The sequence below is a fragment of the Stylophora pistillata genome, chromosome 6 (genome assembly GCF_964205215.1).
Source record: "Stylophora pistillata chromosome 6, jaStyPist1.2, whole genome shotgun sequence".
Lineage (NCBI taxonomy): Eukaryota > Metazoa > Cnidaria > Anthozoa > Scleractinia > Pocilloporidae > Stylophora > Stylophora pistillata.
The window spans coordinates 1,542,763-1,565,584 of record NC_142524.1 but is presented as its reverse complement, the minus strand read 5'-3'; the positions used below and the strand labels follow the sequence as shown (position 1 = coordinate 1,565,584).

Here is a 22,822-nt window from a genome sequence, read left to right as displayed (position 1 = left end):
AGGCGCAACGAACAAGTTGCCATGGTGACGAATCGAGCACCCCAATGGCTCCCTGAAACCAGCAACTGGCGAAGTTCAATTACACTGTGCGTCGCCCGAAAGGGTAGAACGCTTATCTTTCGGTTGGAGAAGAAAACTAGATTTGATAATCACTTCGCCCTGTCTCGCTACCTTGAGAAGTCTTCAGTCAAGAATACCAATTTATGTTAAGGAGGATTTATCTTCTACGACTTATTTTAATTAAACTCAGTTTGCCGCATTTTTTAAGTGAACGTGCTCGCTCATGCATACGGCACTTAAGAGTCGCCACGCTCCTCAGTCCTCTGAGCCTGTTCATGAAAATCACAATATTTAAGTTAACAGCTGTACGTAATCGAGACGATTAATGGTTTCTGGTGTGTATTTCAAGTATAAAATGTATTAAGTATAATATGCACGCTGCAAACCATATACTGGGTATGAACTGAAGGTTGGCGATACATAAGGTCAAACGGTGTTATTATTAATATAACTTCAGCCATTAAACTGAATAGTGGTCATTTAACAAATGTGTCTCTGTTTTGAGTAGGAGGTGAAAATAATAAATATTTTTGTCTACGTAGTTATTGGGCGGTGCACGATGCTTCAAATTTATCTCAAGCCCATAGTTCCATTCATTCATACCGTCACAAGTCTCCAGATCAGTTGGGCTTTCTCCCTCCCCTCCCTAAATGAAGAAATATGTGTCACACTCCGCGCTTTCTCGGAAAGAAGGAAAGTTTGGTTTCTAGTGGGGAGATTATGATTGCGAAAAGGTTAAATTCATGCCTATCACGAAAGAAAATGTAACGCAACTGGGTATTTATTGAAAGAAAATAAAAAGGTTTATGAACGGGATTTCGACAGTAAACCTTTCTTTTTGAGGTGAAGCAACTCGTAGTTCTTTTCTACTTTAAAGCAATTATTCGCCGAAGGCGAGGTGAATATCGTCGAATAATCTCCGAGACGAAGTCGAGGGGATTATTCGACAATATTCACCGAACCTGAGGCGAATAATTGTTTTAGTATAATTTCAGAGCTGAACAACAGAAAATTCTAAAATCATAACATTTTAGTAACATTTATTAACATTTTATATAACCCGCGCGGAGCGGTTTATATAGCGTCATATAAGGAACCACTCGACCAATCAGATTGCCGGAAACTCTTTGTTCAGCTCTGAAATTATACTAAAACAGTATATAGACTGCACAAATTATCGGTAAGATTAATTGCTTTTTGAAACGTGACGGCCTGCTCATGCAAAGTTCTGACCTCAAAATTTTGTACATGTTGTTTTGCTCAAACAATCCAGGTTGAGCGTAGCAAGGTTTAGAGGTTTTGCGTTTGTGTTGTTTGAAATGGGTAATAAAGCATCCGTTCGTGGTGAAGTAACTACAGCTTATAATGCTGCTCGTGATGACGGTTCGGATCTGCTTGATTCGCTAAGGGTGATGAACGCCAAATCAAGAAAAACCGCTCTGGAAACAAACATCAAAGATGGTGACGACTTTGCCACTCCTCTCATCATCGCTGCTCGTGATGGAAAGCTTGATTTTGTGAAGGTCTTTTTACGTTATAAAGCAAACATCGAGGCTCGTGGAACGATTAAGGATGAAGAAGTTATTATAAAGGGTTGTACAGCTTTGTGGATCGCTGCTGCAAAAGGTCATCTTGATGTTGTGAGACTCTTGATCGAACAAAACGCCGACGTCGACGGCAGAACATCGACAAATTCGACTCCCTTGAAAGCTGCCGCCTCCATTGGACGTCCTGATATTGTGCGCTGTTTGGTTGAGAATAGGGCCGATGTAAATGCAAGCAATGATTTCAATCGTACTCCTCTGATGACAACATGTTACAATGGTCACATGGATGTTGTTTCCTTTCTTGTCGAAAGTGGCGCAAATATACATCAGGAAGACAATAATGGAGAAACATGTCTTCACTTCGCTGCGGAAGGGGGACACGTTCAGATAGTTGCTAAGCTGCTAGTTTTGGGAGCGAAACAAAAACACAATCTTAAAGGTGTAACACCACTTCTTGTAGGCAGTAATTATTGTAAAAATGAAATAGTGGAGTATTTTATCAGCCGACCAGAATGTACAAAGGAACAGAGAATTGATGCTCTTGAACTTCTCGGTGCCAGCTTCGCTAATGATCGCAATTCTTATGACACTGGGAAAGCATTTAGTTTCATGAAGCGGGGAATGGAGGAGAGGTATAAGAACCCATCACGTCCACTTCCTAAGAAGAAAATGGAACCCGCGGAAGCTTATCAAAATAGAAAAGAGAGTCAAACTCTTGAGGAACTTTCTCTGCTAGAAGGCGATGATCATGCTATCCACATGGAGGGACTTATTATCCGAGAGAGAATCCTTGGACCTGACAATACAGAATTAAGAGACCCGATAAAATACCGTGGAGCTGTTTTAGCTGACTCAAAGGAGTACGAGTCGTGTATTCCTTTGTGGACACGATCGATGGAAATAGCCATGAACTTCGATATTCCAAAAACAGACGAACTTCACAGCTTCACAACTTTATTTGCAGAAATGGTGCAGAATGGACACAGTTTGAGTCCAAAAAATATCGAGAACATTCTCGAAAAACTGGTTGATGGAAATAGGAAACTGACAGAAGCGTTTAAGTCTGGAAAATTGCAAGAGGAGAACAAAAGCGAGACTGAACGAAAATTGCTTTTTTACGCTCTTTATCTCTTGATTATATACAAAAAGGTTCAAGTTCTCCCAGAAATGAAAAATGATAACATTATTAACTGTCTTCAAAGATTTCTGCACTCAAATCCTTGCTCCCACCCTGATGGAAATACACTTCTGCACCTGGCTGTATGGCATAACACTCCAGTTCCAAAGGGTCGAGTGCAAACAGTGTGTAAACTTCCTTGTATTGAGACGATGAAGCTTATTTTACATGCAGGGTGTGATGTGAATGCTGTTAACACAGAAGGAAACACTCCTCTTCATTTAGCCGTGACTTTTGTACCAGGACCTGAACGAGTAGAAGCTTTGAAAGAAATGCTGGAGTTGCTGTTAGATCTCGGTGCGGATACAAAGCTTGTAAACAAGAATGGTCAAACAGCAATGGACTGCTGCGGGACTGACGAGGCACGAAGGATCTTGTCTGCGGAAGAAGGACTGGGAGCCACGAACATCGATGCCAGAAAGGTAAAAAAAGTTTGATTTTTAACTCTTTTATACATTTCCTGAGATTATTACAGTAAGCATCCTCGCGAAATGGGAGAATAGTGACTTCATTTACCCATAGGATCTTGTGTTGATTATGTTTCGTAACGCCTGGTTGCCTTTCTTCGGCTTTCTGTCACTTTAAATGGTTTCAAACTCATCCGATTTTATGAATGAAAAAATTGGTTAGGATGCTGTGATAGTCAAAATTAGCATGTCCGAGGGTGGCTTTCAAGCTAAAGCAGGCCTTTAGATAAAGCTAGAAGGCGGACCTTACAGCGGTCGACCTGTTGATCAAATTTACAAACTTGTGATCACCCGTCCGATTAATGCCTGCACAAATAATACTGACGAAGTGATTTAAGTGAAAATTCGAACAGAAGTAAAACTACTGACTGGTGATCTTTGGGACCGAATTGTGATATATAACGAGGCACTCTGGTCACTTTTTATAATTTTACAGATTTCTGTGGGTCTTTTCATAATTTTATAGGTTGCCACACTTTTGTCTGAAAATTTATTCATACCGTTTTGCTGTCAGTACATAACGACCTTGAACTGTAAACTGAATATGCATCTTTGTGTTTTACATTTGGCGTCAGCTCATATTGTTGGAATTGGATTGTGATAACGTTTTGTTACTTACCCAAGAAGTTCATTTGAATTCCATGCAGACGACCCAGGGAAAAGCGGTAATAAGAAACTACTGATGCGGCTTAAAAGCCGGAACAAGTCAGTGTTACGTATGACTCGCAATCATCAAGAAATTTTAAAACCTCATCAGTCTTAATTCTTTCGCGAATGACATTATCTCGAAAAGCTTTATAAAAAGCTCTATCAACATTAGGGGCGAGACAAGTGGCGGTCAAACATAAGCGACAATGATGTTTGCAACTCACACGTAGTCTTTTAGTGTCGGAGCAATGACATTTAAAGGTTTAAAGACCGTGCTGATATACAAATAATTTAATTAATGCGAAGTAAATTCCGTTATATATGCTAAAATATTTTGTAATCCTCAAAGTGGCAATGTGTTCTCCCTTTTTTCTAAGGATGAAGTAACTGGATGTGGAGCTGCTGAAGGAAGAGGAGCAAGATCTGTTTCTACAACAGAAAGAGATGTAAAAGAGAATATTAAAGAGGAAACTATGCGGAAGGAAATATCAGGTAAGAGGATCTTATTGAGGAACAAACTTGTTAAGGAAAATAGTTATAAGAAAGTGTGACTCGGAGTTCCGTCATGAACTTTTAGGTAACACTGTTAGGTAACGTAGAAGAATTTAGTATATTTTAAACGGGTAGCAGGCTGGGTGCCAAGTTATGAATACAATGTGGCGGTTTCCCCATTGTCTAAGATCTTTGGGAAATGAAAAGCCAAAATCGAAAGAACAACCAAACAAAAAAACATCAAAAAACGAGGTTAACATGTTTTTGTTAAGGTGTGAAAAACAAAGCCAGGCCATGGGAGAATAAGAAATGACACTTAATGCCCCGGCGATTTAGGCCTAAAAGCTCAGTAATTCGTAGACCTAAGCACCACACCAGGTGCATAAAAAATATTCAGTGAGAAAGCGGATACCTGGAGTCTAAAATGATAAGAAAAGGGTACAGCGATTCCCTTCGAAATATAGCAGCTACAGTGGATTCAGCACCCAAGTTTGAACGTCTCTTTGACACTTACCCTGAGAGAAAGATGAGGACTTTTTAGCTTTCATTTGACGCTCTGTGAGACAAAAAGCTGAAACTTGCGTTGTTTTATTTTCAAATTAAAAGGGCAACTGAGGGAGTTGACACAGCAACTGGAAAACGTTCAAGAGCAACTAAGAAAGGGAGATAGACAACTAGGAGACAGAGATGGACAACTGAGGGAGATGACACAGCAGTTGAAAAATGCGCAGAGGCAGCTACAAGAAAGAGATGGACAACTAAGAGAGAGAGATGGACAAGTACGAGAGAGAGATGGACAACTGAAGGAGATGACACAGGAGTTGATAAATGTTCAGAAGCAGCTTCAAGAAAGAGATGAACAACTAAGAGAGAGAGATGGACAACTACGAGAGAGAGAAGGACAACTAAGAGAGAGAGATGGACAAGTACGAGAGAGAGATGAACAAATGAGGGAGATGACACAGCAGTTGAAAAATTCCCAGAGGCAGCTACAGGAAAGAGATGGACAACTAAGGGAGAGAGATGGACAAGAACGAGAGAGAGATGGACAACTGAGGGAGATGACACAGGAGTTGAAAAATGCCCAGAGGCGGCTACAGGAAAAAGATGGACAACTAAGAGAGAGAGATGGACGAGTACGAGAGAGAGAGGAACAACTGCAGGAGATGACACAGCAGTTGAAAAATGCCCAGAGGCAGTTTCAAGAAAGAGATGGACAACTAGGAAAGAGAGATGGACAAGTACGAGAGAGAGATGAACAACTGAAGGAGATGACACAGCAGTTGAAAAATGCCCAGAGGCAGTTTCAAGAAAAAGATGGACAACTAAGAGAGAGAGATGGACAAGTACGAGAGAGAGATGAACAACTGAAGGAGATGACACAGCAGTTGAAAAATGCCCAGCGGCAGCTTCAAGAAAGAGATGGACTATTAAGAGAGAGAGAAGGACAACTAAGAGAGAGAGATGGACAAGTTAGCGAGATGAAAAAGCAGTTGACAACTGTTCGCGGGCAACTACAGGAAAAAAATGGAGAAGTTACCTCTTTGGGAAGACTACAGGGGGCCAAACAGCACGAAATAGACGAGTTGAAGACGTCTCTTTTAACTGCTCAAAGATCGTTAAATGAACGTTCACACCATCAGACCCCTGATTGGGTCATTTCACGCGATCAGATTCAGCTGACGAAGAAATGCCTTGGTAAAGGAGGTTGGGGAAGTGTTGTCGAAGGCAAGTACTGTGGCTGTGCTGTCGCCGTCAAACAGATGCACGAGTTGATACTTTCCGATCACAACCGCAAACTGTTTGAGAGAGAGATGAGCATTGCCGCCAGATGCCGCCATCCTTGTTTGCTTCAGTTCATTGGAGCAACAAACGATGGAGGAAGTCCTTTGTTCGTGACAGAGCTCATGGATTCGACTTTACGAGCACTGTTAGAGCAGCGACCTCTTTCCAGTACTGAAGTGTGTGTCATTTCTCTGGATGTGGCTCGAGCATTAAACTACCTTCACCTCAAGAAACCATCCCCCATCATTCACCGCGACATTAGTAGTGCCAATGTGTTGCTATGGCAGCAAGCTGACCAATGGCGAGGCAAAGTGTCGGATTATGGCACGGCTAATGTTATGCAGCAGACCATGACAGTTGGTCCTGGTGCTATGATATACAGTGCACCTGAAGCACATACTAAACATCAAACCCCCAAGGTATGTCTGAAATTTGGAGTTATTTCTCAAATGTCTAACTGTGTTTGCTTTAAGGTATATTTATGGTAGGGTGTTGAACCAATTTGTGAAGGGCTCGGGACCAAAAATCTCTTCTGATCTCCGTCTAGAGTCGAACCCTTTTTCCTTGGTAAACCGGTGGGATGCTTAACTTAATATCAGTCTGTAGGGAAGTTGCCGCAGAAAGGATAATGAAAATGGTAACTTCAACCTGGAGAGAGGAGTCGAGCTTATTTATCCACCCTCAGTGAATTTATGTCAAGCGTACACTGTTTGGTTCTCTATTGGTTTGTTTGCATAGCGATGTTTGCATAGCAATAAGACAAAATTTCTGTGACTTAAACAGAATGCAAGAGAGGGGAAAAACAAGAAGGAAAAGTTACATAAACTAGCAAGCATGCACGTTCATGCGTGTTTAACTATTCATTGTTATTCTCTTTTCGAGCTCAGGTTGATGTATACAGTTTTGGGGTTCTTCTCTGCGAGATTTGCATCCGGGAGTTACCGGATCCTGACAGGCGTGATGAGCAAGTTGCCAGGGTGACAAACCGTGTGATTCAAGCTCTCATTCGAGGATGTCTGCAACAAGATCCTGAAGCAAGACCAAGTATGGAAGACATCATTGGTGAACTCGAACAACCAATGTAAGATTGGTTTTGAAAAGTCCTGCTCTTCAGCTACACTTGCAAACGAAAAGAAAAGAAACAAAACCCTTCGATCTAAGATGGCCTGTGTAAACAGGCTTTTTCATGGCTTAGTGCTAAGATATTATAATTTCTAAGACCTGCGTTTTGAGACGCTGAAAGTTTCATCAGCCGTATTTAAATCGAACTTAGACTAGTCCAGATTGATAAAAGTAGGTGTGTTGTTGCCGTTCCATGATCATTCCAATCAAAGGGATTTTCAGAAAAAAAAAGAGAACTAATTTTTAGTTAAAAAAATGTAATTTACAGAAAACGCAAGTACTTTATCAATGACGCAATGTTTTGGCATCAGAATTAAAACTGTTCCAAACTCTAAATTCCTTGCAAGCAAGGCCCAAAGAATATATTAAAAATATATTAAGGCGAAGATTCTTTGTTCTGTTAATGTAGAAACATTGACTTTGATTCTCAATAAGTTGTAAAATGAGTGTGATTAATTTTATAGCTTTGCAATTTTTATGTAAAACAATTTTCGTTAAGTCATTGATATTATCGATAGGGGTGCAGCAGGACCTCGATGCTTACATAGGCGCTCACAATGGTAGAATTTAGTCGCATTCATACGGTTTTCACAATTATTTGTTGTGGAAATATCAGATGCACGTACAGTTTCCCATGGGCAGGACGTTTCCAAAGCATTTCAAAATCAAGTAAAATTTCATTCCTTTCAAGGGTGTTTATACACGTTTTTATAAATTTTTTGAAGCTTATTTTTGAAAATAACGCATAAGTGAGCTTTGGAGTTTCAACGGTGACCTGTTGCTAAACACAAACGACAGTCAGACCTACAACGAAACGCCGCGGGCTAAGTTACGAGACTTTGATATGATCGATTTGTAGCTTTTTTCAGTAATAAATATAATATTTAGTGTGGAAACCACATAATGGGTATGAATTGAAGCTTGTTGATAAATAAGGTCAAACAGTATATTATACGATAACTAACCGGTGTGATGATTAACCCCCTGTCAATCGGCCATCAGACTGAATAGTGATTATGATGTGTCTGTGTTTTGACTGGGAGGTTGAAATGTTAAATCTGTCTATAAAATATCCTTGTAGCTGGTTTGTTGCGATCATGATCTTTCCACGGAAAGATCATGATCGCAACAAACGCAATAAACTTCAAAAACGCAAAACTTAGACCGTGTACACAGACCGACTAGAAGAGACGCACGAGGTTCCGAAATACGATCTGAAGGAAACGTCACTAATATTTAACCTAGACAGTTATAATATTGTACACCAATTTTCACGTTTTAGAGAGCAAAGAAACGGTAGAAATAACCAACATTGTTCAAAGAATTGTGCGTTTAGACATTCGTAACCGCGAAGGAAATACATTATTGCATCTAGCGACGTGGCACAAAACGCCAGTTGATGAAAAACTATAGGAAATGCGTACAAGCTTCCCTCCGTTAAAACTATGAAGTTAATTTGGATCACTCACAGTTTCTGGGCAACCAGTCGATTTTAAATCGTCACGATTTATAAGTCACTCGATAAACGATTTAAAGCGAGACTCGTTTGTTTGTGAATAGAAACGAGACTCGTTTAGGAACGAGACTCGTTTTTAGAAACGAGACTCGTTTTTAGAAACGAGACTCGTTTTTAGAAACGAGACTCGTTTTTAGAAACGAGACTCGTTTGTAGAAACGACACGCATTTTTAAAAACGAGACTCGTTTGACGAAACGAGAGTCGTTTTGCGAAAGAATACTCGTGTGCCAAACTTTGCTCTTGGCGCATGCGCGGATGTATATATTTTTTTTTCCAGGGTAAAGTTTTAGGTTCAAGATAAGCTGGGATTTTGCTGCAATATGTTAAGGTAATCTCTATTTTCTTTTTCTTGGGATTATAAAGTGCAGGGAAGGCCTTAACCGATATTTTTATAGAGCTTCTAGCATGAATTTCAGCACATAAAGTAGCACTAATTAATTAACTAATTAATTAATTAATTGAATCGGATCCTATCCCATTACTAAAGTTACTTCATCTTTCCACAACAAGAGGGAAACCAGAAATTAAAACCATGAAAGATGTACATTTTGATAAATAAAAATTAAATGCTGAAACTTCGTATTCATTATGCAAGGAATATTTCATCATATTTTGCTGTTTTAGACTTTTTTTTCCCTTTAAGTAGACGCATAGCTGCTTCAACTTGGGCTTTCTATATCGCACATCTGGAGTTATCTTTAGGAGACTGCCCTGTTGCCATTGTTACTGTCGTTACGAAATTTTTTCATTTCCAATCATGAATAAGTCTACTTGTTTTTATTTTTGCCTGCTGGAGTGTAATGAATGTTGTTATGGTACTAGACAATAATCAAAATAATAGGAGTAGGTTCCTACAGGTGCTAAAGGTTGAAATTGAAGGGCTTTTCAATGACTTTGCCAAGTTTTAGATAAATTGAAGGACCTCTTTTGGAAAGGTTTGCATAAGAAAGTTTAAAAATTATTTAACATTATTTCTCAGCTTTTCTATTAAAGTACTGCAATTTTTTACTTGAAAATTGTTGAGAAAAAGCATTGCAAAAATCAAGTTCTAGTCCTCAAATTCAAGTACTTTCAAGACCTTGAATTTGTAATTTTTGAATTCAAGCATCTTCAAAGACTTTCAAGGCTTTTATGAACTATGAGTAGGTAATGTACTTGCCTTTAACTGCAAGGAGAAGGGAATTTTTTATCTATTATTGATATCGAATCAAAGTTTGTTGCAAAATGTTCACCCAAGGGGAGTTTTCACAAATCAGTTGATTGAAGCAATATTACTTTTCAATAGTTCATGTTGTTTTTAATAGAAAAATGTCTGAATATTGAATATCACTGATGGCCACAACAAGAGAAGTTGTACTATTTACAGTTTTAGTATATTCAATTAGAGGGATTTGACTTTCATTAGATACCAAGAGGCAATACACATATTTTGACCTTTTAGTGGGTTAAAAATACATGTCATAAAAAAAGAACTGAAAACCTCATTGAAAACCCTGTGCATTCATTATTATTTCTTACAAGATTTTCAAGAACTGATTTGCTATTAACTGAATCAGACATTTTTCCTTCACTGTAATCACTTTCAGGATCTAAACTTACTTAATTTAATTCAGATGGTTCTTATTATCTCCCTTTTTTTTTCCATGCTACAATAACTATTTTGCATAAGTCAGCCAGTACATTTCGATGATTTTTTATTAATATTCAAGATTTATTTATTTAACACATGATAAATATCATTGGTTTGCATTTCTGTGAATTCCCATCCCAGTCATCAACTGTGGAAGAGAAACAAATACAAAGAGTTAGGTGTGAATTTTGAGTGAAAGTCAATTTAAGATGACAGGCATGGGTAATAGAAAGATGAAACAATCTTCAACTAAAAAAGGCCTTCTAGATGGATGATTTGACTTCCAAGAGACAAGAAGGAACTCTAGGCCAAAAATGATAAATAAGGTAAACCCAGAAATGGCAGTGATTATAACCATGGCAAGGAAGGGAATTAAAGAAAAAGGAGAGGAAGTTATGAACTAAATCAACTAACTTGTAAGAGAAAGGGCTGACAACTTGGCGTTTAGTATTCTGGTTATTTCCTTTTTTTTTTTTTTTGGGGGGGGGGGGGGAGGAAAGGTGGGGCATGTTACCTTAAAATTCCACAATAGGATTTAAATCATTCACACCTACCACCTCTATTCATTCACAGGTTCATTGTTACAATGTAAAGATCCATTACTTGACATCAGAAAGTTGTACTGGGGAAAAAAAGAACAAAAAACAAGTGGGAGTATGTCTTTCTAATGACAGAAAGACATACTCCCACTACAACTAACCCTATTTCAGAAAATTTGGCTGAAATAATTTTTTATTATAGCAATACCAAACATCTCAGTGAGTCAACCAGACTCATTCTCAGCGAGCCACCTAGACTTATTCTCAGCGAGCCAACCAGACTTATTCTCAGCGAGCCAACCAGAATTATTCTCAGCGAGCCAACCAGACTCATTCTCAGTGAGCCAACCAGACTTATTCTCAGCGAGCCAACCAGACTTATTCTCAGCGAGCCAACCAGACTTATTCTCAGCGAGCCAACCAGACCTATTCTCAGCGAGCCAACCAGACTTATTCTCAGCGAGCCAACAAGACTTATTCTCAGCGAGCCAACCAGACTTATTCTCAGCGAGCCAACCAGACTTATTCTCAGCGAGCCAACCAGACTTATTCTCAGCAAGCCAACCAGACTTATTCTCAGCGAGCCAACCAGAATTATTCTCAGCGAGCCAACCAGACTTGTTCTCAGCGAGCCAACCAGAATTATTCTCAGCGAGTCAACCAGACTTCTTCTCAATGAGCCAGACTTACAAAGTCCAGTATCCTCAGCAAGTCAAAGCCCAGTATCCTCAGCGAGTCAAAGACCAGTATCCTCAGCGAGTCAAAGACCAGTATCCTCAGCGAGTCAAAGACCAGTATCCTCAGCGAGTCAAAGACCAGTATCCTCAGCGAGTCAAAGACCAGTATCCTCAGCGAGTCAAAGACCAGTATCCTCAGCGAGTCAAAGCCCAGTATCCTCAGCCAGTCAAAGACCAGTATCCTCAGCGAGTCAAAGCCCAGTATCCTCAGCGAGTCAAAGACCAGTATCCTCAGCGAGTCAAAGTCCAGTATCCTCAGCGAGTCAAAGACCAGTATCCTCAGCGAGTCAAAGACCAGTATCCTCAGCGAGTCAAAGACCAGTATCCTCAGCGAGTCAAAGACCAGTATCCTCAGCGAGTCAAAGACCAGTATCCTCAGCGAGTCAAAGACCAGTATCCTCAGTGAGTCAAAGACCAGTATCCTCAGCAAGTCTAAGAGCAGTATCCTAAACAAGCTAAAAAGAAAGCATTTAATTTGGGGCCAGTCAAGGTATATGGATCCTCTACAAGTGATAGCTTTAGATTTGCAGCAAATTTAATTCCATTAAACACTATGAGTCTTAGTATTATAAGCAAGTTGAACTATAGATACAAAATAAGGGACAATCATACTAACCTTTGGAATAAAGCTCCAGGGGAATTGTCCAAATTTCTGTAAAAGAACAAATATGTTAGCCAAGTCACTGGTACCACTAAATGAGGAAAAAATCTAAATGAGAGTGAAAAGGAACCATTGAGTGCTGTATAATTTTTTAAATATCACCCCTGAACTTTAATCAAGTGGAAACTATTTTAAGAAGTTGATTCTGTTTGCTTTACTTGCCTTTCATAAAAAAATAGCTGTTGATAATGGGTGCATAAATACTCCTTTTCTGAATTTTAACCTTGATTTCAATGTTTCCCATCAGCGGAGAGAGTGATCTCAGGATAAACAATGTTCTTCCTATTTTAAAATTTATAAATGAACTCTTAACATATTTCCAAGGTTGTGATAATTCCACTACCTAATTGACTTGGCAATTACCTGGTTTTTGATAATGCATTTTTTACTAAGCCAAGTCATCTCCTACCTCTCCTGGGCTGGATATTCAAGCTCTTCCCCTTTATAACTTGGTTATGCAATATGGTTAAATTACTACAGATTGCTAAAATTTCTGTGCCTTTTCTCCTGAGCGAATAAATACGAGATGGAAAGTACAGAAACATATCTGCCTTCTGAGTTGTTTCAATTCTTCATAATGCATGAGATAAATGAATGAAGATCCATCAAAATCATAACCTCCACGCATCATGGCTAATGTGGCATTACATTTCTATTTTTCTTTCCTTTTACTTCATCTGGTAATTTGTCTTTCAAATGGCTCTAACCAAATGATAAAGTTCAGTGGTTGAGATTCTGAACTTGCATCCATTGTTTGGACCTCACAATGAATTACAATAATTTATAAACAATATTTGGCAAATGAAAAGGTCAACTTTTGGTTTCACCGAGGAACAGCATACGTAGATCACTGTACTTAACTCTCACCTTGAAAAAAATAAGGGGCCACCCTTACACTCGTTTTTCAAGTGAATAACCTTTTCACAGGGTCAAAACATTGAGCCCTACTGACTAAGATTGACCTAATATTATGGAAATAACAAGAAAAGGCCTTGAACCAGTTAGGAGCTTTCTTTTTAAATTGTTTATTGAATAAGAAATGTGGAGACAAATAATACCGCAAACAATGCATAATGATAGTTGCTTGGTCACGCCAGTTACTTATTAAAATTAGCTTTAATTTTTAATCCAAGAAAAAGGTAATATTCGGAACGAACCAACATGACAGGGTTAAAAATCGATATTTTGACGTACTTGGTTAAAGTAGTTGATTAGCTTCTTCGTGTCCTAGAAAAATTCGGCGTTGTAACTGGGCCAGACTCCAAATCAACGTAAATTAAGAACGTATCCTCGTTTGCAAGTGAACTCAGTTCAAGGTCAGATCATGGGTCATCTTTACTTTCGGAACGTAGTGACACAGATTTCACAGGGAACTTTATAAAGAAAAATTTCCCAAATCCTTAGAGGAGCTGCGTTCGTTTTTGGATCCATCTCAAACCTCCAGTAAACAAGCCTGATTGTAAATAGTTATTGAATAATGAAACGCTGGGGCCAAATTTATTTAAACATGGAATTGTTTCGCGTAATTCCGCCCAAAAACCCTTTGGCTATTGGACAGGAGGGTAATCAAAACCTTTGCTTGGCATGTATGATACTGTAATAAGAATACGTGGCACTAGCTTACTTGTAACATAAGTTGAACTGTGAACTTATAAAATTCAGCTGAATTTAGTCACGTACTTACCCGACTCTCGACTCTTGCCTTGTAAACAACGTAGCAACCGGTATCATTTCAAAAGCATAGATGTGTCATCATGTAACAGAAATGGATTGTTTATGTGATGTATTCCACTACATTCTCGTTAAGCAACTTCTAAAACGACTGCCATTCTCGACACACGCGTACCATTGTGGCTGTAGCTGCTGGTTTCCTCTCTAAGCCATAACTAAGTCTAAGCTGTCACATCAAGTTGGAACACGCTGTGCTTGTTAAAAATTAAAAAAAACATCGAAGGGAGAAAAAGATAAGGCTGAAGGCGTGAACGAAGCCAGTAAATCTAAGATGTAAAATTACGACCTTGATGGCAAAGTAAAAATTTGAATGACATTGCGCTTGATTCAAGGACCTTTGCCGGCGTGGGAAAGTTCAATCTCGAGCCTAGGGGCATCTTGGCGTTTGTCAGCGGTATGACCTCAGGGAGAATGGGTTACCATAAGCGCCCAGCCTCAAATAAGCGCCCAGCCTCAAATAAGCGCCCAACCTGAAAGCCCAAAAATTAAGGTTACCTCCTACCTTCGCGGATGTCCTTCGGGAGAAAATTCGTACGCGCGCTAGTTGGAAGAAAACCCTAACAAACTAGACATCAAAACAAAGGTTAATAAATGCAATTTACGATAGAAATATAATTTCGGCGATTTTTTCACTTAGGAAGTGTCAGGAGCCGGAAAGGCGTGAAGCGACCGAGTGTTTTTCTATTGAATTTATCAGGTATCGGATCCCGCGGCACGAGAAAAATGGCTGCCTAGTCTCATTCACAAGGTATCAATCAACAAAAATGTGTCAGGCTTTTCCAATATTCTGATTGGTTGTCTGGATATTCGCATCTAAAGTTAGAGTAGCGAAAAATATGCGAAGCGTTTTGCGTAAATGGACACCACGTAAAAAATATTTAAAAGATCAAAATTTCCTGACACACTTTTGTTCGTCATCATCCCGGGAATGTTTTGGCGAAATTTCACGAAAATTGGTCAAATCTACATACCCTATAAATTCGTTCAAAGTGGATGTATTCCTCTCAAAATCAAATGCGAGATTTTAGCTCCCAAAGGTTTGTAAACAACTTGCGCCACACCAGGAGATTATCTCGCCTCCCGAAACCGCAAACCAATGAGAAAGACGAGACCCGCCGTCAATGACAATGGATCAAGATTGTCCCGGGAAAAGTATCGTGTAGCAGTCTTTTTTTTTTTTTTCTCGCCCTGTTGATCGTTTTGTAATTGACAAAGTCGGCGAAGAGAAAACCCTCGGCAGAAAGGGTAAATCTGTCGCATTCTTCTTTTTCTCCATCGGTTTCGTCAGATTCCAACGAAGAATCTTGTTTACAACCTTCTGTGGTGTTGACTTTAATTTTTCCGCTCTTTGCCCCAAGGATAATTGAATGCTGTCGATCTTCAGTGGATGCCAAGCTTGTCGACGGCTCCTGGCCAAACCAAGAACCTTTGTCGCTTTGTTTTGTTTTGTTTTTTCTTTTTTTTTTTGACAAAATGCTGCCATCTCTCTCTTCTTTGGACCTTTTTCTCTTTTTCTTTACCCAAGGACTCTTCTCTAATTTTGAGTTTTGTGTTATATCCACGAGAAAAGACTTTCTACGAGCAGATTACTTCCACGTATGAAATTTGTCAAGGGCGCGATGTAATATTCCTCCTAATATTCGAATATTCCCCCGGGGGTTCGCCCATTTACGAGATTATGACACCTTCCTGATTTATTAACTTTTATTCGAAATACATTTTTTTTAAATAAGTCGGACGCTTTTTGAAATTTTTAATTTTTTTTCTTTTGCAAACACTAGTTAAAAAGTGTAACTTCAATCTAGTCCCAAAACAAATTAGCCTCTGAAGGTAGGAAGTAACCTTAAATAAGCGCGCTTAATAATGATAAATAATAATAGTAATAACAATAATAATAATGGTCTCTATTGATTCAAAACAGAAAAATACAGTCCTAATGTTACAAGCAATTTGAGTTAAAAGAGTTAAAAGGTTAATAATTCCACAAAATTAAATTTACCACTTGATTACAGTTAAAAATTGTCATATAGGTTATGTCTAAAAATTAAACGACCAACGAATGTATTTTTAAAACGTTTACTTTTGATGCTTGTTCTGGTGCCAGACGTAGTCCGTAAGTTGTAGCTGCAGGCCTTTACAAGCGGAATAAAGAGCGACAGGGGTGATTGGCGGCCTTAGAAACCTTTTTAAAAATACTGCTGCTTCTGTAAAATTGATCGTAAATTGTGATTTCTTGTAATAAAATTCCGTTTCCAACGATCGAAAAAAACATTGTAGTGGGGTGAGGTCGGAGTCTGATGCTCCATATGGGCATATGTGAAATCGGGGAAGTACTAAGGAATCGAAAAGAAAGTCTATTTGTACCTGCTTATACCCCTCTTTACGTAGACATCTAAGGACATAGAGGCATTTTAAAGTGCACCTACACCCAAAAAATTTTTTTCGCTTAACGAAGTAAGCTTATTTTTTTGAGTATTTCTGCGAAAAAATTTTTTTATTTGCTCAAATCTTCAATTTTCTATGCCCAGTCAAAATACGGAAAATCGGCCGCCATCTTGCCCCACGACCGAGTTTAAAGAGGAATGGCTCTAGTGGGTAATGTGACGTCAAATCGAGAACACGAAAGTCTGCATTTCACACATTTTCACTTGTTTGGGAAGGTTGTAGTAGATAATTGTCCGAAAATATGCCGACTAAGTGTATTGTAGAAGGATGTAGCAACGTGCGAAATTTGCAAGAGGGTATCGCGCTTCATACATTCTTCATACAACACACCTAGTCGGCATATTTCGGACAATATCGACGACAATCTTCCCAAACAAGTGAAAATGTGTGAGATGCAGACTTTCGTGTTCTCGATTTGACGTCACATTACCCGCTAGAGCCATTCTTCTTTAAACTCGGTCGTGGGGCAAGATGGCGGCCGATTTTCCGTATTTTGACTGGGCATAGAAAATTAAAGATTTGAGCAAATTAAAAAATTTTTGCACAGAAATACTCCAAAAAATAAGCTTATTTCGTTAAGCGAAAAAAAATTTTGGGTTTAGGTGCACTTTAACATGTGTATTGAACCTACAGTCACTCTGAAAGGTGACACCTAGAATGCTCGCATAAGTACAACTAGGGATCCCTAACACAGGAGGGTACAATTCATGATTGCCTTTCAAGGACTGTAAGCTCCTTACATTTGCTGGGGTTAAATAACATTCCATTTTTTCTATCCACTCTAAGAAATGTTTGACCAATGTCTCAGACATGTCTTTAACTTTGTAAACAGGAGCAATGATATTTCAGTGAAACAGCAGCATACTAGAATAACACTGGCAGGGTATCTAAATAGATCTCTAGATCATTTATAAAAATATGGAATAGTTAGTGTCCGCTTACGCTACCTTGAGTAGTACCTTGATTCAATAATTTCCAATCAGAAGAAATATTATTGTAGCAAATTCTTTGGTTTCTACCTTTCAAAACACACGGGTATAGTTTAATTATATATGGATTTAATTGGAGATTTCTCAACTTTCTTGCGAGCAAGAACCAGAATACGGCAATTGAATTTTTTTTATTGGTTGATTGAAAAGGTGATGGACTCAACACAGAAAGTGTGTTTTTCTGAAGGGATCGATTGATGTTTTAACAGTTTTTTTTTTTTTGTCTTAATCAAATTTTTCCATTGTAAACTCCCAAACTGCCACTCGATGCGTGGAAAACATCCAACCAAAGCCACTGCACAAAGCAATGACGGGAAGATGTTTTTCATGAAACGATGGATTGCTGTTGTTCCTGCCAAAGACGTACAAGTAGATATAAGTCATTTCATTAACTTGTTTGGAATAAAAAGTAGAAAAGAAGAGATTGTAGAGCCGGTGCAAGCGAGCGGATATGTAAATGTAGAAAAGTAAGATGTCAGAATAGCATGAAATAACAAATTCAAAAAAAGAAAGTCTGTGATCATGATCAGCATCAAAGGAGAAATCGAGATGTTTTTCTTGATATGTAAAGAAAATCGCGAAAAATGGTTGTATGTTTGAAAACACAGAAATGAGGTGCGTCGCCATTCAAAGCCTTTCTCAGGCCACACTTTCAGCATCTGCTTACACTTAAAAGTAAACCGTTCTGAAAATCCATCACACCCACGTCTAGGGTAATCCGAGAAGAAACTTCAGATGTTAATACAGAGGGTTTCCTTTCATATTTATATGTGAATCTTAAGCTGGCCTGTACTTCTGTGATGCACTTCACCCAAATATTAGTAAGATGTCATGGCCTCCGAAACCTACTGAGCTATGTGATAGTGCAGTCAAACTTTCAGAAGAACTAGATGCGTTTCTATACTCTAAACTGGCAACACACACACATCTCGGCGGAATATTCTGATCGCGTGCGGCGCCTTGTTACCTCTTTTGGCCAGGACATTATTTAAGGAGTTACGGCAGGAGTACAAAAACCACCCAAGCAAATACTGTTACCGTATGCCGAACAATGTTCAACTTATCCAGATGCCACACCGATTGGGGCATGAGATCGGTCCTTTGCCTGAAACTATCAAGCCATATATCAAAGCAACACTCCCGTGGGGTATTATAGATAGATTGGAGGAGACCCTTTCTGGTGCAGGAACCAAAAAGCCAGTGGCTAGGATGGATTTAACATTTCTGTCCTTAATGAGGTTCAACTATCTCACTGGCTGTCAACAGGTATCTCCCGAGTATCGATGTGCCTGCTAATGACATGGCTACCGTTCACAAGGTTCTAGTGCAGTCTCTCAAGGTAAAGAACACGCTCAACTTAAAGAGCATCGGCTTCGTCATTGACTTAACACTGTATGCAAAGGCAAGCGAGGGACAATGGAAACAAAGCGCAAAATTGAAAGATATGGTTATGAAAATGGAAGTATTCCACACAGCATGCACCATGTTGTCCAACACTGGCAAACGCTTCCAGGATGCTGGCTTGCGGGAACTGTGTGTAGAGTGTGATCTGATAGCAGAAGGTTCTATTGCAGAAGTTCTAAAGGGACTTACTCGTGTATGAAGCCCGATACTGATAAATCCCTTGATTCCACTATTCCTGGTAAGTGGAAAAATTTTCTTTACAGAATTTTAAAAAATTAAAAATGAAAAAATGAAGCTGTAAACCTATTTGTTTCTGTACTTCTAAACATAGCAAACTTTACATAAAGTAACAAGAAATCACCTTTATAAAGTTATGTTTTTATAGACTCATGCATAATACAAATTTAACTGCCAACTGCAAGAAGAAAAAAAATCAAGGCCTTTCCCTTTAACTTTAAAGATGACAAGGACATGGGAGGGCAAAGACATGACATTGAAGAGAGGAAAACTTTAAGTGAGGGTAAGATTTAACAAACAAAATTCATTAAGTTTCATGGCTGAAGAATTTCTCCAGTTTTCTAATTTGCTCAAAGCATTCCAAAATGGGAAATTCAGGCCAATCCCGCATGACCAAAAACCTATAGACAACTGACGACAACAATTTCTTCTTACTATCCTCACAGAACCAGAAAGGAAGAAAAAGAAGACCCGAAAGAGAAGAAAGAAGAAAAATAATGAATCTCAGCAAGAAGGAAACGAAAAACCTAGTTAAAGTGTAGATGAAGTTATTAATAAGTGCAAAAATTATCATGCAATGTCTTCTATATTGAAATAGCCTTAACTTTTCTTTCAATACCTGTCAAAAAGTTATCTTTGCAAATGTGATGAGAATAAATGATATAAAGTTTTCCAATATGTATTAGTCGACTGTAATCGGGCCAGATGGTATTATTTGACAACATTTTCCAGAGGCAAAGAGGTCAACGAGCTATAATTATATGCAACTGATAACAAAAGTTTTTGTTTCAGTCATTATGGTCATTATGCACTTATCAGCGGCCGTCCCAGGGGGGGAGAGGGTGACCCCGGGGAAACCCTGGGCATTTGCAAAGGAATTTCCTAAGCCCCCTAACCAACAATAACATTTGAAGGTGTAGTCTGATCGTCCGGGTGAGTGTAGTCCTGAGAAGGACTGTTGTCGCTGGCAGTGACTGACGTTTCGACAACCTGTGCGGAAGTCATCATCAGAGTCAAGTGAGTGATTGTTGACAACAATCACTCACTTGACTCTGATGATGACTTCCGCACAGGTTGTCGAAACGTCAGTCACTGCCACCGACAACAGTCCTTCTCAGGACTACACTCACCCGGACGATCAGACTACACCTTCACATGTTACCCCCGGGTTCAAACCATTTACTGCACAACAATAACATTGTTCAATATAAAGCTACCAATGCCCTTCCCCTGGGGACAAAGAAGTATGCTCTACTAACTCAAACAATGTAATGCTCCAAAAGAATGTTATTTGCCACAAACTAAAACTTACTTCAGCTTGTGTTTACTATACAGGGCTATACAGGGCTCAAAGTTAAAAACATCCTATGTGGCTTTTTGCCGGCGACTAACTGGAAAAAGTAGTAGTAGTAGTAGTAGTTTTTTTACATCTGTAGGTATCAATGGTAATAGCCAGTCACCATGGTAAGGATCTTTGATTCTCAAGATGGCGGCAATGGTAAAAATCCAGTGGGTGTTTTCCCATGTGTCTCGTCTCGGAGGTGCAAATGCACTTCAATGCAAAATTGGCGACGAAAGTCTATTCCCCCGTATGACCCCAGGGTCGACCCCCAGGATGGCAGCTGCTAGGTACATAATTATTAATCTCGTTATCTGTTTCTTAAAAATTCACAAACAATCACTAAATCAAAGCTCTCTTTCTTAAAAATATCCTTAACGAAGCAATCTCATCTCTGTAATAATCTAGAAAATTTTCCTAAACATAAACATGTCAGAGCATTTTTTCATAGCGAATTAGATTTGTCATTTTGATTTGCGTTTATTTTGATGAGATCCCTGAGATAAAAGATAGTTTACGACGAAAAAATTCATTTTAAGAAAGAAATGATCATGCACTTTTAGATCATGTATTCTATGAATACAGTTTTCATAAATTACTCGGGCTTTCCGAAGGAAACGCCCGAAATAAATTCGGCTTTTTTTTTTTTTCAATTTCAACCTTTGGCATCTGTAAGAACCTACTGCTATATAGTAATATATTTTTTTGATTATTGTCTAGTACCATAACAACATTCATTACACTCTAGCAGGCAAAAATAAAAACAAGTAGACTTATCCATGATTGGAAATGACAAAATTGCGTAACGACAGCACAAATGGCAATAGGGCAGTCTCCTAAAGATAACTCCAGATGTGCGATAGAGAAAGCCCAAGTTCAAACAGCTATGCGTCTGCTTGAAGGGAAAAAAGTCTAAAACAGCAAAATATGATGAAATATTCCTTGCATAATGAATATGAAGTTTCTGCATTTAATTTTTATTTATCAAAATGTACATCTTTCATGGTTTTAATTTCTGGTTTCCCTCTTGTTGTGGAAAAATGAATTAACCTTAGTAATGGGATAGGATCCGATTCAAGCTTTGAACTTAATTCGACACAAATATCCAGTGCTACTTTATCTGCTGAAATTTATGCCAGAAGCTCTATAAAAATATCGGTTTAGGCCTTCCCTGCACTTTGTAATCCCAAGAAAAAGAAAATAGAGATTACCTTAACAAATTGCAGCAAAATCCCAGCTTATCTTGAACCTAAAACTTTACCCTGGAAAAAAACTATACTTCTGCGCATGCGCCAAGAGCAAAGTTTGGCACACGAGCCTTCTTTCGCAAAACGACTCTCGTTTTGTCAAACGAGTCTCGTTTCTAAAAACGAGTCTCGTTTCTACAAACGAGTCTCGTTTCTACAAACGAGTCTCGTTTCTACAAACGAGTCTCGTTTCTATAAACGAGTCTCGTTTCTATTCACAAACAAACGAGTCTCGCTTTAAATCGTTTATCGAGTGACTTATAAATCGTGACGATTTAAAATCGACTCGTTGCCCAGAAACTGTGAGTGATCCGTTAATTTTACCTGCTGGGTGCGATGTAAATGGCGTGAACTTTGCTGGTAATATTATCGATAGGGGTGTAGCAGGACTTCCATGTTTACGTAGTGTTTTACATTTGGCGTCGGTCCCTATTGTTGGAATTGGATTGTGATAACTTTTTGTTATTTACTCAAACAGCTAATTTGAATTCCCACGCAGACGACTCAGGGAAAAGCAGTCATAAGAAAACTATCACGATTGCGGCTTAAAAGTCTGTACAAGTGAGTGTTATGCGTGACTCGCAACCATTAAGAAATAAAAAAGCTCATCGGTCTTAATACTGCGCGAATGATATTATCTCGAAAAGCTTTATAAACAGCTCTATCAATATTAGTCGCGAGACAAGTGGCGGTCAAACGTAAGCGACAGTGATGTTTGCAACTCGCACGTAGCCTTGTAGTGTCGGAGCAATGACATCTAAAGATTTAAAGTCCGTGCTGATGTACAAATAGTTTAAATAGTACGGAGTAAATTCCGTTACATATGCTAAAATATTTTGCAATCCTCAAAGTGGCAATGTGTTCTCCATTTTCTCCAAGGATGAAGTAACCCAAACTGGTTCCAGTATGGGAAGAGGAACAAGACTTGTTCCTGGAAGAGAGAAAGACCTAACTGACAATTTTAAAACGGAACCTATAGCGAAGGAAATATCAGGTAAGAGGATCCAGTTGAGGAACAAGTTAGCTGTTAGGTAGCTGGTGCGATCT

The 22,822-nt window shown here is 38.9% G+C and overlaps 1 protein-coding gene and 1 long non-coding RNA gene across 3 annotated transcripts; one reads left to right on the top strand and one right to left on the bottom strand.

Moving 5' to 3' along the window:
* Positions 1 to 1,251: 1,251 nt before the first annotated feature.
* LOC148727684 (uncharacterized) lies at positions 1,252 to 22,342 on the top strand. Of its 2 annotated transcripts, XM_088762419.1 has the most exons (5): positions 1,252 to 3,206; positions 4,277 to 4,391; positions 4,998 to 6,595; positions 7,064 to 7,257; positions 22,254 to 22,342. In XM_088762419.1, exons 1-5 carry the CDS (start codon positions 1,380 to 1,382, stop codon positions 22,255 to 22,257), a joined length of 3,738 nt encoding a protein of 1,245 aa, XP_088618545.1. In that variant the 5' UTR covers positions 1,252 to 1,379; the 3' UTR covers positions 22,258 to 22,342. The 2 variants fall into 2 exon arrangements, with proteins under 2 accessions (XP_088618545.1, XP_088618544.1); XM_088762418.1 differs by lacking the exon at positions 22,254 to 22,342 and having other exon boundaries at positions 1,253 to 3,206; positions 7,064 to 9,402.
* LOC148727685 (uncharacterized) lies at positions 10,494 to 14,576 on the bottom strand. The gene is made up of 4 exons (XR_016002234.1): positions 14,068 to 14,576; positions 12,339 to 12,374; positions 11,001 to 11,068; positions 10,494 to 10,594 (listed from the first exon to the last, which is right to left on the bottom strand). It is a non-coding gene; the product is annotated as an uncharacterized LOC148727685 (long non-coding RNA).
* Positions 22,343 to 22,822: the final 480 nt, after the last annotated feature.